This window comes from Delphinus delphis, chromosome 7, assembly GCF_949987515.2.
Source record: "Delphinus delphis chromosome 7, mDelDel1.2, whole genome shotgun sequence".
Taxonomy (NCBI): domain Eukaryota; kingdom Metazoa; phylum Chordata; class Mammalia; order Artiodactyla; family Delphinidae; genus Delphinus; species Delphinus delphis.
Window position 1 is genome coordinate 93,370,632 of NC_082689.1, and position 13,903 is coordinate 93,384,534.

Here is a 13,903-nt window from a genome sequence, read left to right on the forward strand (position 1 = left end):
TACTATGTTTACTGTTTATTGTCTGTCTCCCTGCACTAGAATGCATGTTCCATGAGAGCAAGGATTGTTTTCCTTTTTATTTACTGATATAACTCAAATGCCTACAACAGAACCTGGCCTACAGTAAAATACCTGGAATATAGCAGGCTCTCAATAAGTATTTTGTGGAATGAACAGCTAAATTTCTGGTATAGTATCTTGGCATGCCTACAAAAACTTGACTAATGCTGCACAGTTAAAAACATTTTTTGTGAAATGAGATACAGGAATATTCAGTAATAAGGGGCTTGAGAAATCTGGCCACGGAAAAGTAGACAGGGACTAGAATGCACCCACAGACCAAGACCAAAAGAATGCCCATTAGCAGACCCCTAGATGTTGAAGCAGCAAACGGGAAAACTTTTATTTACAGTGAGATCATTCTGAGCACATCTTCAGACACTATGGGGTGAGGAGAGATGTAAAATTCCAAGTAAATGACAGGACTTTCAACCTAGAAAATAGCTATATAGGAACATTTTTACTAAACTTAGAGAAGGCTGTGAGGTGATAGGGATCTTTTTCATTCATTCTTTCTTTCATACATTCACTATTTTATTCCACATTTACGTTGTGCTAGGCACTGAGCTACAAACTAAATATAAAACAAGTGAGATACTGTATGCCCTCAGTGGAGCTTAAAATCTAAAGATACAAAACAAAGTACTTGTTTGGTCACCCTCTCTGAGGTGATATTTAAGGTAAGACCTAAAGGATGCAAGAGCTGAGCCATGCCACAAGCCAGAAGAGTTCACTACACAGAAGGAATTTCCGTGTAGGGAAAGGTCTGTGTAATTAGGAGTCTTGTGAACAACAGGGCGCAGGAGACAAGACGAGACTGAAGAGTTAAGGGTCCAGAGATGACGCCCACACTTAGGTTTCTCCAACTGGATGTAAGGTGGTGCCATTTACTTAGAACACTGGGGGAAAACAAAACAGGTTCAAGCAGTAATACTTTTAGTCTTGAGAATCCTGTGAGGCATCCAAGTGGGGATGTCAAGTTGGTGCCTGGAAGGATGGATCTGCCACTTCTCAGGCCCATGTCCTTCACTCCCTCACCCATGCTGTACGACGTAGATAGGGTCTCAAGTGTTCCAACCCCACTAGCAATATCTGTCCATGAGTCAGGCTACTGCAGCAGCAGCTGCTTGACCAAAAGTGATGGAAGACTGAATGGAATTACATTAACTCAGCAAGAGTTATCTTAACACTGCTGGGTGGGATTATTAATCGCCAACTTCAGTACCTTTAGTTTCTTATTTTTAATCAAATTATGAACTATGCTGTGGAGTTAGGTGGGCCAAAGATTTTAGGAGAAAACATTACATCCTTGGTGGTATGAGCAGTATCCAAAAGAAAAGCCACTTAAAAGAATAGTACAGGGCTTCCCTGGTGGCGCAGTGGTTGAGAGTCCACCTGCCGATGCAGGGGACAAGGGTTCATGCCCCGGTCCGGGAAGATCCCACATGCCGCGGAGCGGCTGGGCCCGTGAGCCATGGCCGCTGAGCCTGCGTGTCCAGAGCCTGTGCTCCGCAACAGGAGAGGCCACAGCAGTGAGAGGCCCGCGTACCGCAAAAAAAAAAAAAAAAAAAAAAAAAAAAAAGAATAGTACAAACTCTGAAGCAAAGAGCTGCAGACCCGACAATCAGTAACTCCAACCTAGAAAAACTCAACTGGTCAAAACCTAAAGGGTTTTTTAGTCTATTTTAACCAAAAAAAGAGGCATGAAATAGTGTCTGTCAGTCACGGAGATTTTAGCCAACTAGCAACACTAGTCAGTGAACCCACACCTCTACTTCAGAATCCTTGTCAGATTATTCTGTCTTCCCAAGAATAGAATCAAAATCTTCAGTTTGATTTCTTTCAACTTACACAGCTATAATACTTTGAAAATCCTTGTTAACTCGTTGACTTAACTAGTAGTAATCTCTCTAATCTCTTAACATCAATCCTACATATTCTTTAATTCATCCATGAAAATTTCAGTAAAATATAAACAATCTACCTAAAATGCTTCCCACTTGAGTGGTTATATGAAGCAAAGATTACCCTTAAGACCACTCCTTCCAACTATAAAGACTCCTTCCAACTATTATATCTTTTTAATTTTCAGTGAGTTGGTACATTACTATCGAGGTCTCAGACCTAAGAAAATCATGAGTTCTGGCTGTATTCTTCAAAGTCAAGAACAGAGGTCTAAGCAATCTATAAGTGTTGCAGTTTCATGACTCCACTGTCTACATACTCCTGGAGGGACACTAATCCTACCTAATCTTGGAAATTAACTTCCTAAAACTCTAGAAAAACCAACAGTATTTTCAATGAGTCAAAGGACTGACTCCTTCGGCAGATTGCTAACAGTCCTCCTGCAAACACTCAACAGTCACTGATACCCTAAAAGCATACGACAGGGCTTCCCTGGTGGCGCAGTGGTTAAGAATCCGCCTGCCAATGCAGCGGACACGGGTTCAAGCCGTGGTCGGGGAAGATGCCACATGCCGCGGAGCAACTAAGCCCGTGAGCCACAACTACTCAGCCTGCACTCTAGAGCCCTCAAGCCACAACTACTGAAGCTCCTGTGCCTAGAGCCCATGCTCCACAACAAGAGAAGCCACCACAATGAGAAGCCCGTGCACCGCAACGAAGAGTAGTCCCAGCTCACCACAACTAGAGAAGGCCTGAGCACAGCAACGAAGACCCAATGCAGCCAAAGATAAATAAAATAAATAAATGTATAAAAGAAAAAAATAAATAAAAGCATAAGATACATGCTCATCAGTAAAAAGTTAATTGAAGAATGTATGTATTATATATACACACAAAGCCCCAAAAATCTATAACTTTATTTTTCTATTGTAATAATTAGCACTACTGTTTCCAAATGGGTTTCCAAATATGTGTTAATTAAATCTAGCATTTCTTCTTTCAAATTAACTGGTTAGCCCAGGAGTGCCTTCTAGGAACCTTTGGACACTATCAAATGTGTTTTCAAAAAAAAAAAAAAAAAAAAATGTGTTTTCTGTTTACAAATATGACTACCATAATCCTAGATTTCCTGATTTCTACACCAATTTCAATAACTACCTAAATTCTACTACTGTTCAGCTTTTTTCTTGAGAAATAAAGAAGACACTCTTTTTTTTGGAAGCTGCTAAAAAAAAATCTGTCAAGACAAGATATAAATCCTTTTTGTGACACTGGTGTATGTCATTTAACCACCGTGGATGTAAGTTCCCTCGTCTATAAAATGGGCATAATAAGCCCTGTTCTACCAACTGCCAGGATCAACTGAGATTATATATGAAAAACACAACTTAAAATGTCATTAAAACTATTACTGTACTCTTAATAAGCATACTAAGTATCATTAATTTTCCTTTCCCTTTTTTTAAAAATAAATCAGGACTACTTTTTTTAAATAAATGTATTTATTTATTTTTGGCTGCGCTTCATCTTCATTGCTGCGCGCGGGCTTTCTCCAGTTACAAAGAGCGGGGACTACTCTTCTTTGCGGTGCAAGGGCTTCTCATTGCGGTGGCTTCTCGTTGCATACCATAGGCCCTAGGCGTGTGGGCTTCAGTAGTTGTGGCTTGCGGGCTCTAGAGCACAGGCTCAGTAGTTGTGGCACACGGACTTAGTTGCTCCGCGGCATGTGACATCTTCCCAGACCAGGGATGGAGCCTGTGTCCCCTGCACTGGCAGGCAGATTCCTAACGACTGTGCCACCAGGGAAGCCCTCCTTTCCCTTTTAATCCACTTATTTCCTTACAAGTTTACCGCAGTTACTTATTTATGTGACATATAACTCTAAAAAAGCGTAAGAGAATGTAAACTACTCCAGCTCTTCTAATTAACAACACTGGGCTTACATCTTACATTTTAGCATAATTTAAAACAATTCAAAATTCCAAATTTAATGTTAAATGAAACTCATATTCCAGCAACTTGCTCTTCACCGCAATGCATAAAGTTATAGGGCTATTATTACCTAGCCTTCCAAGTCATGAGTTAATGATGAATAAACCGTTACTAAACACAAATAGTTGAAATAATACACCTCAAATTAACGTAGTCACAAACACTGATTTGGTTCATGTAATGAGGACCAGCAAAACCTCACAGAAGCAAAGGTTTACGGTAAATCTAGAAGATTTCAGTAATAAAATACGGAGCAAAATAACCCAGAGCAACACGGCGTAAATGAGTTAGTACAGCTTCTGAAACCGTAGCTATGAGACTAGGAAGACAACAAAAAGAACCAAGGCTGGTATGTCTACTTCTTCTAAACAAATGGTTTTTTAAAAAAAATCAACTTGCAAGAAAGTAATTATTCCACATTAGATTCACCACTCCCATATCACTGTAAAAAAAAAAATCAAACCTATATAGACCTCAAAAGTTTGCGTTTCAGGAACATACGAAAGCCAGTAACCGTGAACATCAGGTGCTTTCTCTTTGTTGATTACCGATGACACAGCTTTCTTCCTGACAGCCCACAACTAATTACAAGTAAAACTGCCTGCCTAATGGCCCGGCTCTCTTCCCACCTACACACTAACTACACGGGCGTTAAAGCCTCCCCAAGTGGATTCTCGGGGTCAGAGCGCCCTACCAGGGGGGCCCGGGAGGCGGCGGTGGCGTCAGTGTACGCGCGGGGTCAGGCTCGGCGGGGCGCTGCGGGCTGAGCGGCGAGGGCCTGCTCCACCCGTCCCCTCGCCCCGCGCAGTGAGGTGACCGTAGGGCTCGGCGCGCTTTGGGAGCGAGGCCGGGGCCGTGCCTCCCGCCAGGGGCCGGGAGAAGCGGGCGGTGGGGGGGCCAATCCCGGTGCGCTCCAAACGGACGGGGGAGGAGCTGAGACGCCAGGGAGACGGGCAGCCCGGGCCTCTCGGCGTCCGGAGGAAAGGCTGGGGGCCCCTGGGATTAGAGGTAGGCCGGAGGGGGTGTCCCGGCCACGTCTCGCGCCCTCGCCTCCTTCACCTGCCACGAACACCACGAAGACCGCGCCGCTCCTCTTGGCCGACGCGATGGCAGCCGGAATGGCGCCCTGGAACCACAGCATCGCTGCCCTCGGGCACAGGCGCTCGCTCGGTGTGTAGTCGCCTCGGTCCCGGAGCTGGCCCCGCCCTCTCCGTCGTTGGGCCCCGCGGCCCGCCTCCGGCTCCGCACCGGCGCGCAAGCCCGTCAGCGGCCCCCAGGACGCGCGCAAGCGCGCAAGCCGAGGCGCGCCCCGCGACACATGACGCCACGCGTCGCCGTCGGCACCGCGCCCCCGTGCCTTGTCTCGTTGGCAAGTCGGTGCGTGCGGGCGCCCGCGAGGCCGCAGGCCCTGCAGTCGCGGAAGTGGAAGGAGGCAGCGGAAAGGATGACTAATCGCTAAGTGGCGGCGGCGGCGGCGCCTTCCTGAGGCATGACGGGAATTGTAGTCTTCTTAGGCTTGGCTCCTTTAATGTGGGAAATGTCACTGTGGTTTCCCGGGCACGGCTAAGGGGGCAGCAGTGAGAACCACTTCACAATCTATAAAGAGGAGAAGTGGCGCTAGTCACCGGGAGATGCCATTCTCGGCATTACTGAGACCTTAAATGTGGAGGAAATCATCCCCGCCCCGGGTGGAACCCTGCGTAGTGGGACCATGTAATTGTGTATTATGATTAGTGGTCATTGTGCGATAGGGTGGGTGTCTCTCGGTATAGAACTAAACGGGCTTTGTAGGGATTTACTGCAAGGCTTTGATTTCTATTGGACTTAATTTATCAGCTCAACCTTGAAGAAAAGAACCACAGTAGTCACCTTCTGTAATACCGTACAGCCCGTGTACCTGAGGGGAGGTATTGGTTGAACGCAGACCTTGAGTAATTTCATTGTGGTTGGTTAGAGATCATTCCAAATCGCAAAACGCTTAGCTACGCTGTTGCCACAGCTGCTTTCAAAAGTCAAAAGCAGAGAATAGATAATGATGTATTTTCCAGCTACTTTTCAAGGTAATACAAAAGAAAAGAATAGATAAGTTTGTTTACGATGACAGAGTACTGTGATCAAGATAGGGCACTTTGTGGTTGGTTGCCATTAAAATGAAAACTGTTCATACTTAATACTTTCTTGAAATTACATGGTCTCTATTAACTATTGGCTAAAGCCTTGTATGGTTTATTTAAAGTTGCATACGCTATTATATTAGACATCCTACATCATTAAATTTCTCTTACAGCAGTACAGTCATTTAACAATCCTTGCAGGGTTAAGGAGGAGCTACATCTGAAAATATACCTTTCCTACAAATATTTAACCTAAAAATAGCTAACATTCTTTCCGATTTTTTTTTTTTTTTTTTTTGGCTGCACTGGGTCTTCGTTGCTCCGCACGGGCTTTCTCTAGTTGCGGTGAACGGGGGCTACTCTTCGTTGCACTGCGCGGGCTTCTCACTGTAGTGGTTTCTCTCGTTGCGGAGCACGAGCTCTAGGCGCGCCGGGCTTCAGTAGTTGCAGCACACAGGTTCAGTAGTTGCAGCACTCGGGCTGTAGATGTGCAGGCTTCAGTAGTTGTGGCACGCAGGCTCAGTAGTTGTGGCACATGGACTTAGTTGCTCCGCGGCCTGTGGGATCTTCCCGGATCAGGGATCGAACTCTTGTTCCCTGCATTGGCAGGCGGATTCTTAACCACTGTGCCACCAGGGAAGTCCCTCTTTCTGATTTTTATTTACACTTTTCCAACCAGGCCTCTCATACAGTGTTATTATAAACCGAAATATAATGCTGATTACAGACAGTTGCTGCTTACATAGGACACCATGCCTCAGGAAGAATTAGAGTTAATCTTCAACGTCAACTTTAAATGGATTCCTTGTGATTCCATCAACATATATATCCTTTTGGTAGAGCAATGTCTTTATTTCTAACGTTAGAATTAATATTAGAAGAATCATTCATAGCCTTTCACTCATTCATCAACTATTTATTGCTCATCTGCTACGAACTAGGCATTGTACCTGGCATTGATAAGAAGGTGAGGCAGTCAGACAAAGGCCCTACCTTTGTGACTGCACAGTCTAAAGAGGAAGACAAGTGATGATGCATGCCACAAGAGGGGAAATTCTGAGTGCTTCAGAAATGTGATGATGTGACCCGACATGGATAGCAGGGTTAGAAAAGACGTTTCTGAGGAGATGGCATGTGAGGGGAAATCTAGCTAGGTGAAGGAGAAGACCATTCGAGATAGAGGAAACAGCAGTGTGAAGGCTCCGAACGAAGCAAATGAGAAAGTACCCTTGAAGAACTGAAAAATGTCCAGTGTGACTAGAACATACAAAGAGTTGTATGGTGTAAATGAGGCTGGAAAGATAGCAAGGTTAGCTCATCCAGGGCCTTGGAAGTCATGTTAAGGATTGCAGACATTTTTCTAAGAATTGTAGAAAACCATTGAAGAATTTTAAACTGAGGAGTTACACATAAGATGTGTGTTTTTAATATGCAGCTATGCTGCAGTTTTAGTGGATTGTATTGGAAGTGGAAAGGGTGAAAGTGAAGAGACTGGTTAAGAACCCAGAAGTGGGTGCTTTTGAGAATTCTGGAAGCGGACCCAATAGGTTTTGTTGATCAATTAGCTATGGAATTTGAGGAAGGAGGAGTCAAGAAGAGATCTTGGGTTTCTGTTTTGAGAAACTGTATAGAAGATGGTAGTGTGATAGGGACCACTGAAGGAAGAGCAGGTAGGTGGGGACGTGGGCATGAAGATGTGAGTTCAATATTATTAGCCATGTGTTTGGAGTGCTGGAGAGACAGCAGGAGGAGATGTTAAGTAGGCAGATAGATGTCAGGTTGGGAGCTCAGAAAACTGTTCTTACCGCGAGATAGGAATGTGAGATTTCTCTACATACAGGGGATAATTGAAGCTCTGGAGGATGTTCTCACTTACGGTGTGTGCAAAATGAGGTAAGACAGAGTTATGACGGAGGTCTTAAGACCTCCGACATCTATAGCGTTGTGTAGGAAAGTACAAACCAGTAACAGAGACTTAGGAAAGGTATGGGGGTATGTTGAGGGGGGAGGGGGAGAATGGGAGCTTGTGATACCAAAGAAGCCAAGGGTAGAAAGATTTTTGAGAAGGGAGTGGGAAGCCGCTGTGTTGAATGCTGCTCTCAGGTCAAGTTAAATAAGATTTTTGAATGTCCATTGTTTTTAGCAATATGAAGGTGATTATCAACTTAGCAAGAGGGGTTTTGATGGGTTCTTCTGTGTGGAAGCCAGATGGCAATGGGTTGAAGAGTAAAGGGAGATAGGGAGGGGGTGTCAGTAATTGTGAAGAGAAGGAGGAAGAAAGGACATTAGCTGGACAGGGATTTGGACTGAGAAAAACAGCTTTTTTAAAGATTGGAGAAACTTGTACCCTATCAAGTATTGATGGAAAGGAGCTAGTCTTGGAGACATTGAATACACAGGAAACAGGGAGGCCCCTAGGAAGATGAGAGGGAATATGTGATATATGGCAAATTCTGCTAATAGCCCACCCAACAATCATGCTTCTACCACGCCCCCCATTTTTCTTTGCTGGCAGAGTTTCCCCACTGAGAGGGAAACTGCTAGATAGCTGTTTTTGTTTGTTTGTTTTTTTTTTTTTGTGGTATGCAGTCCTGTCACTGTTGTGGCCTCTCCCGTTGCAGAGCACAGGCCCCGGACGCGCAGGCTCAGCAGCCATGGCTCACGGGCCCAGCCGCTCCGCGGCATGTGGGATCCTCCCGGACTAGGGCACGAACCCGTGTCCCCTGCATCGGCAGGCGGACTCTCAACCACTGCGCCACCAGGGAAGCCCCTAGATACCTGTTTTTTTCAACCTCCTCTTAGAGCCAGTAGGACTTCGTGGGAAGTGGGGATTGGGGTGGAGGCAGTTCTAGGAGAAGTTTTCCTTAAAAAAGAGACACATGGAAGAAAGCACAACCCTTCTCCGTGTGCCTATGCTACCTGGTACTGCTATGGCTAGAGGAACGACATTGCCAACTCTCTGAGAATGGTAGAATGGAACATGGAAAGCACCCGTGTCTGTGATGACTCAAGTCCTGTCTTGTGGGAGAACAACTGTCCTCATAGGTTAGGCTATTCTGTAAGTTGGATATTGCTTCTTGTAATCACCACCATTCTAAACAAACTGGGATGGGATCCAGAGCACAGGCAGACAGAAGAGATACCCTTTCCATATTAACAGGAAGAAGAGTGGAAAAATAACTTTGGACATAAAGAAGCTTATAAGTTTCAGGACAGTAAGTTGAGGAAGTTTTCATCCAAATGCTGGACCCTATGAAGGAGAGGTCATTTGCTGCGAGTGATGGAGAAGGTAAGGAAATTGGCGCCTTGAAGTTCGGAGCAACGTCTGAAATAATATTGAGGAGTGTTGAAAGGCAAGGGCCGAGGGAAACAGTGTGCCAGGCAGTGCTGAGGGCCCAGTGAGATTGGTGGCCCCAACTTTTCCCAGTTGTGTGATTTTCTTCAGTGATCACTCAGTTCCTGGGGTACAAGCGCTGAGGATGTGGAGACTTGAATTTACATAGGGCCTAGACAGCACGAGAAAGGACAAAGGAACAAGGAAATTGAGGAGATTAGCAAGAGTGAGTGATGTGATGGACCAGGGAATCTAAGCTGAGTACGAAGGCAAGTGAGTGCAGAAAGGAGACCATGGATACCAAAAATAAGTCAGGTTGGGGGCAGGCAATGGCCTGGAGGGCAAGGAGTAGGCAAGAGACTCGTCAGCAATATGGGATTTTATTTTAATTCTATTCATTTATTTTTTGGCCACGCCGCGCGGCTTGCGGGATCTTAGATCCCTGACCAGTGCTCCCAGCAGTGGAAGCGCAGAGTCCTAACCACTGGACCGCCAGGGAAGTCCCCAGCAATATGGGATTTTAAAATGGTCAATCTTCTGGGTGCGGGGGAAAAACAAACCTAGTCAGGAATTATAGAAATTCCTGATTTCTTTGCCATTCTTGAGCTTAGAAGTCCAATATTGTCGAATTCAATGAGAAGTATCCCTTACTGAATCAACATGCCCTTCTTTCTTCCGTCACAGAGAGTGAAACTAGAGCGTCCTCCCTTTACTCTGTGTGCAACCAGCCACAGCAATCTGTCAGTTCCTTTATGTTATCTGAAATCCTTTCCATTTCAATGTAGTGAAAAAACAAAACAAAACAAAAAAAGTGGGCTTCCCTGGTGGCTGAGAGTCCGCCTGCCGATGCAGGGGACACGGGTTCGTGCCCCGGTCCGGGAGGATCCCACATGCCACGGAGCGCCTGGGCCCGTGAGCCGTGGCCGCTGAGCCTGCGCGTCCGGAGCCTGTGCTCCGCAACGGGAGAGGCCACAACAGTGAGAGGCCCGCGTACCGCAAAAAAAACCAAACAAACAAACAAAAAAATCAATGTAGTGGATGCTATGCTGCCCCGCCCAAAGCCCCACTTCACAGCCATGGTGCTCGCTCCGCCAGCTGCTGGGACGTCGGCTGCTGAAGGCTCTAAACCGCGTCCTTCTCTGAGAGTTGCGCTCAGCTGAGGGCACAAAGGCCTGGGACGCTTGCCTCATTAGGCTTCTGGAGAGCCTCCAGTCTCCAGCCGTCCCCCTGGGATTACCCTAAGCCTCTGTTACCTCTGCATTTTACCAGGGTTGTTACGGATGTAATTTACTCACTGACAAACTCCCCGCAAGCAGATCTTCTCTCAGTCACGGAACCCAAATGAGGCAGAACCCCAGTCGCCTGAAAGACTCATTCAGCTTTCCTCACTGCTCTTTCTGCTTTCTTTCCAGGGCATCCCACAAAATGATGTCACAGCCAACTTCCCTGCCCTCCCCGCCCCCATATTATTTTCAGCATTTTTGTTCAGCTTAAAAATCCTTACTAGCTCTGTAGTACCTCTAAAGTACAAATTCTGTAGCTCAACGTTCAAAATCCTCTACAACTTGGCTCCAACACTGCTTTTCCAACATTCGTTCTTCTACTTCCCCACCTGACCTCTCTGGGCCAACCAGACTATTCTATCCGCTGTCTATCCAGGCCATGTTCCTTGCCATCTCTGCTTTTGTTCATTGGTTCCTCTTGCATGGAACTCTCTCCTTTCTCTCAGTCAACACATATTTGAGTGCCCACAGGGGACAGGCTGTACGCCAGGAGCTTGGAAGAGAAATATTGGTTGACTGAAAGATATTATCTTTGCCCTCAAAAAGCTTACAGTCTAGCCACTGGGAGAAACCGATCCGTAAATAGGTGACCATAATACGTCGGTTTGGGTAAAATGAAAGAACCATGTATAGGGTATTAGAGAGAGGGAGGGAGGGACAGGGATGGCCTTTTGGAGGAAGTGGCATCAGCCCTGTTTTTCAAATGGACCTGAATCACTGATGGAAATTATAGCTCAATTTTACAGTCAGACCCGCTGAGCAGAAGCTTGTTTATTGGTGTGCAGCTGGCAACCTATGAAATGAGTTATGTCCCGTTCTTTTCTGTTCTTTTCCAAGCCCACCACTCCACCTCGTTCTAGAGATAAAAGGCTTCCCATGAGCTGGGTTCCAAGGATTTATGGGCTTCTTCGGTGCAGAAAGATGGGCCTCACTGCCATGAGCTCTTCTCTGAGGGACGGTAGACGCCGGGCCTGTTCCCAGGTCTGGAGGCAGTGAAGATGAAGACCAGGTTTCGGTTGGTGTGTCTCTGACCATTGGCAGAACCCCAGCCCAACAGCCTGACCCACCTGCTTGGCTCCAGTGTGAGTTCTCAAAGTCCAGCTTCTTGTCACCACAGACAGACAGGTGGTTCACAGTCGTTCTGGGCTGAGATGGGGAACCCTCCCAGTTGGCTGACCATGAATTCTCTGGCTTTCTACCTCTCCAATCTGTCAGTTCTCCTCTGTGACCCATTCCTATGTGCTGCTTCAGGTTTGCCGACGGAGTTCCTGTGGCCCTTTACCCAGCACGGGGGCAAACCACGGTGGCTGCTGTGTCACCAAGCTGCTCAGTGCCAGCTTCCGTCTAAGAGACTGGAAGACAGCTGGTCAGGGAAAGTGGCACATCTGGAGTACAGTTTCTCATGGCCGTTCTATCCTGTGAATATTTTATTTTATATATATATTTAAATTCCTGGGTTTATGCTTTTTTTCCTCCAAAAGATGAAAAGCAGCAGCTCTACTTAGTTTTCTTTTCCCCACAATGCCTTGCGTCCTTTGCAGACTGAATGAGTTTTTAGGGTCATGAGGTTAAAGGTTCCCCACTACAAAGGTTTTATTTCAATTTGCACAGATTTATTTCATGAGGTTAAAGGTTCCCCACTACAAAGGTTTTATTTCAATTTGCACAGATAAAAACCCATCACAAACTGAATTCTTAACTCTGGTCACTCAAATGTATTCCAATATTCATAGGAAGGTGGAAGGTTCAGTGCCAGACTTTACCATTGCTTGAAAAGGAAAGCAAACTGTATTTCTTACTGAAGCTTGACATGTAAATCCCACACCATGCTTTTAAAAAAAAAAAAAGACATTTTTTTGTTCCGTAGAAACTTGCACCTGTTTACCACCAGAGGACGCTGTATGACTTACATATTGCAAAGCTACTTATATAAAAAACATGTAAAGGAAAAAAATAGTCTCTGTTCTTGCTTTTTCATGAGTGAAAAAGGGGAAGCGTAAAAAAAGTAAGTTGCTTATGGAAGGCATACTCACTCACCTATAGACCAAGAAGAAGATACTTTAGTTACTGTACGAGGCTTATAGATGCACATGAAATTTAAAAAGGAAAGAAGAGGGACTTCCCTGGTGGTCCAGTGGTTAAGAATCTGCCTTCCAATGCAGGGGACGTGGGTTTGATCCCTGGTTGGGGCACTAATATCCCACATGCCGTGGAGCAACTAAGCCCTCAACTAGAGAGCCCGTGTGCTGCACCCTACAGAACCCCACAACTAGAGAGAAGCCTGCGCGCCACAACAAAGAACCTGTGCGCTACAAAGAAAGATCTCGTGATCCCACGTGCTGCGACTAAGACCCGACACAGCCAAAAATTAAAAAACAAATAAATATAAAAAAAAGGGAAGAAGAAATATTTGAATATGTTGTAAGCTTCACTCACAACAATCAAATTTTCATAAGTAAAGACAGGGTGGCACTCCTCTCTCGCTTCTCCTATAGATCCAGGTGAATAAGACAAATAAAAAATGGCAGTCAAGGGACTTCCCCGGTGGTCCAGCACTTAAGACTCCAAGCTTCCACTGTGGTGGGGGAGCGGGTTCGATCCCTGGTCAGGGAACTAAGATCCCACATGCCACATGGTGCGGCCAAAAAACAAAACAAAACAAAAAAAATGGCAATCAACACAGACATAGAGAGTAGATTTGTGGTTTCTAAAGGGGAGGGGGTGGGGGAGGGATGGACTGGGAGTTTGGGATCAGCAGATGCAAACTATTATATAGAGAATGGATAAGATGCAACAACATCTGGATAAGATGCAATGGATAAGATGCAACAAGGTCCTACTGTATAGCACAGGGAGCCATCCTGTGATAAACCATAATGGAAAAGAATATGAAAAAGAATGTATATATATATACATATATATGTATAACTGAATCATTTTGCTGTACAGCAGAAATTAACACAACATTGTAAATCAACTATACTTCAATAAAATAATTTTTTAAAAAAAATGGCAGTCATTACTTTGGCAAGGCGTAAAGCAGTAACATAAGCAGTTAAGCCCATGAACCCTGGAGTCAGCTGCCTGTTTCAGGTATACAGCCAACACTCACTAGCTGTGTGACCCTGGGCAAATTTCCTCACCTCTCTGATACTTCAGTTGCCTCGCTGTAAACTGAGATAATAATAGAATTTACCTTTCAGGGCTACTGTGAT

General features: G+C 45.4%; 1 protein-coding gene across 2 annotated transcripts in view; it reads right to left on the bottom strand.

Annotated features, from left to right (window-relative positions):
- The window catches only part of UBXN4 (UBX domain protein 4), a 34,753-nt gene extending 29,400 nt beyond the window's left edge, over nt 1-5,353 (bottom strand). The window contains exon 1 of one of the 2 annotated variants that reach the window (XM_060016878.1): nt 5,017-5,353. In XM_060016878.1, coding sequence (XP_059872861.1) covers nt 5,017-5,098 — 82 coding nt within the window. In that variant the 5' untranslated portion in view covers nt 5,099-5,353. The remainder of the gene's footprint in view (nt 1-5,016) is intronic. The other variant, XM_060016877.1, reaches the window with a different exon arrangement.
- Nucleotides 5,354-13,903: the final 8,550 nt, after the last annotated feature.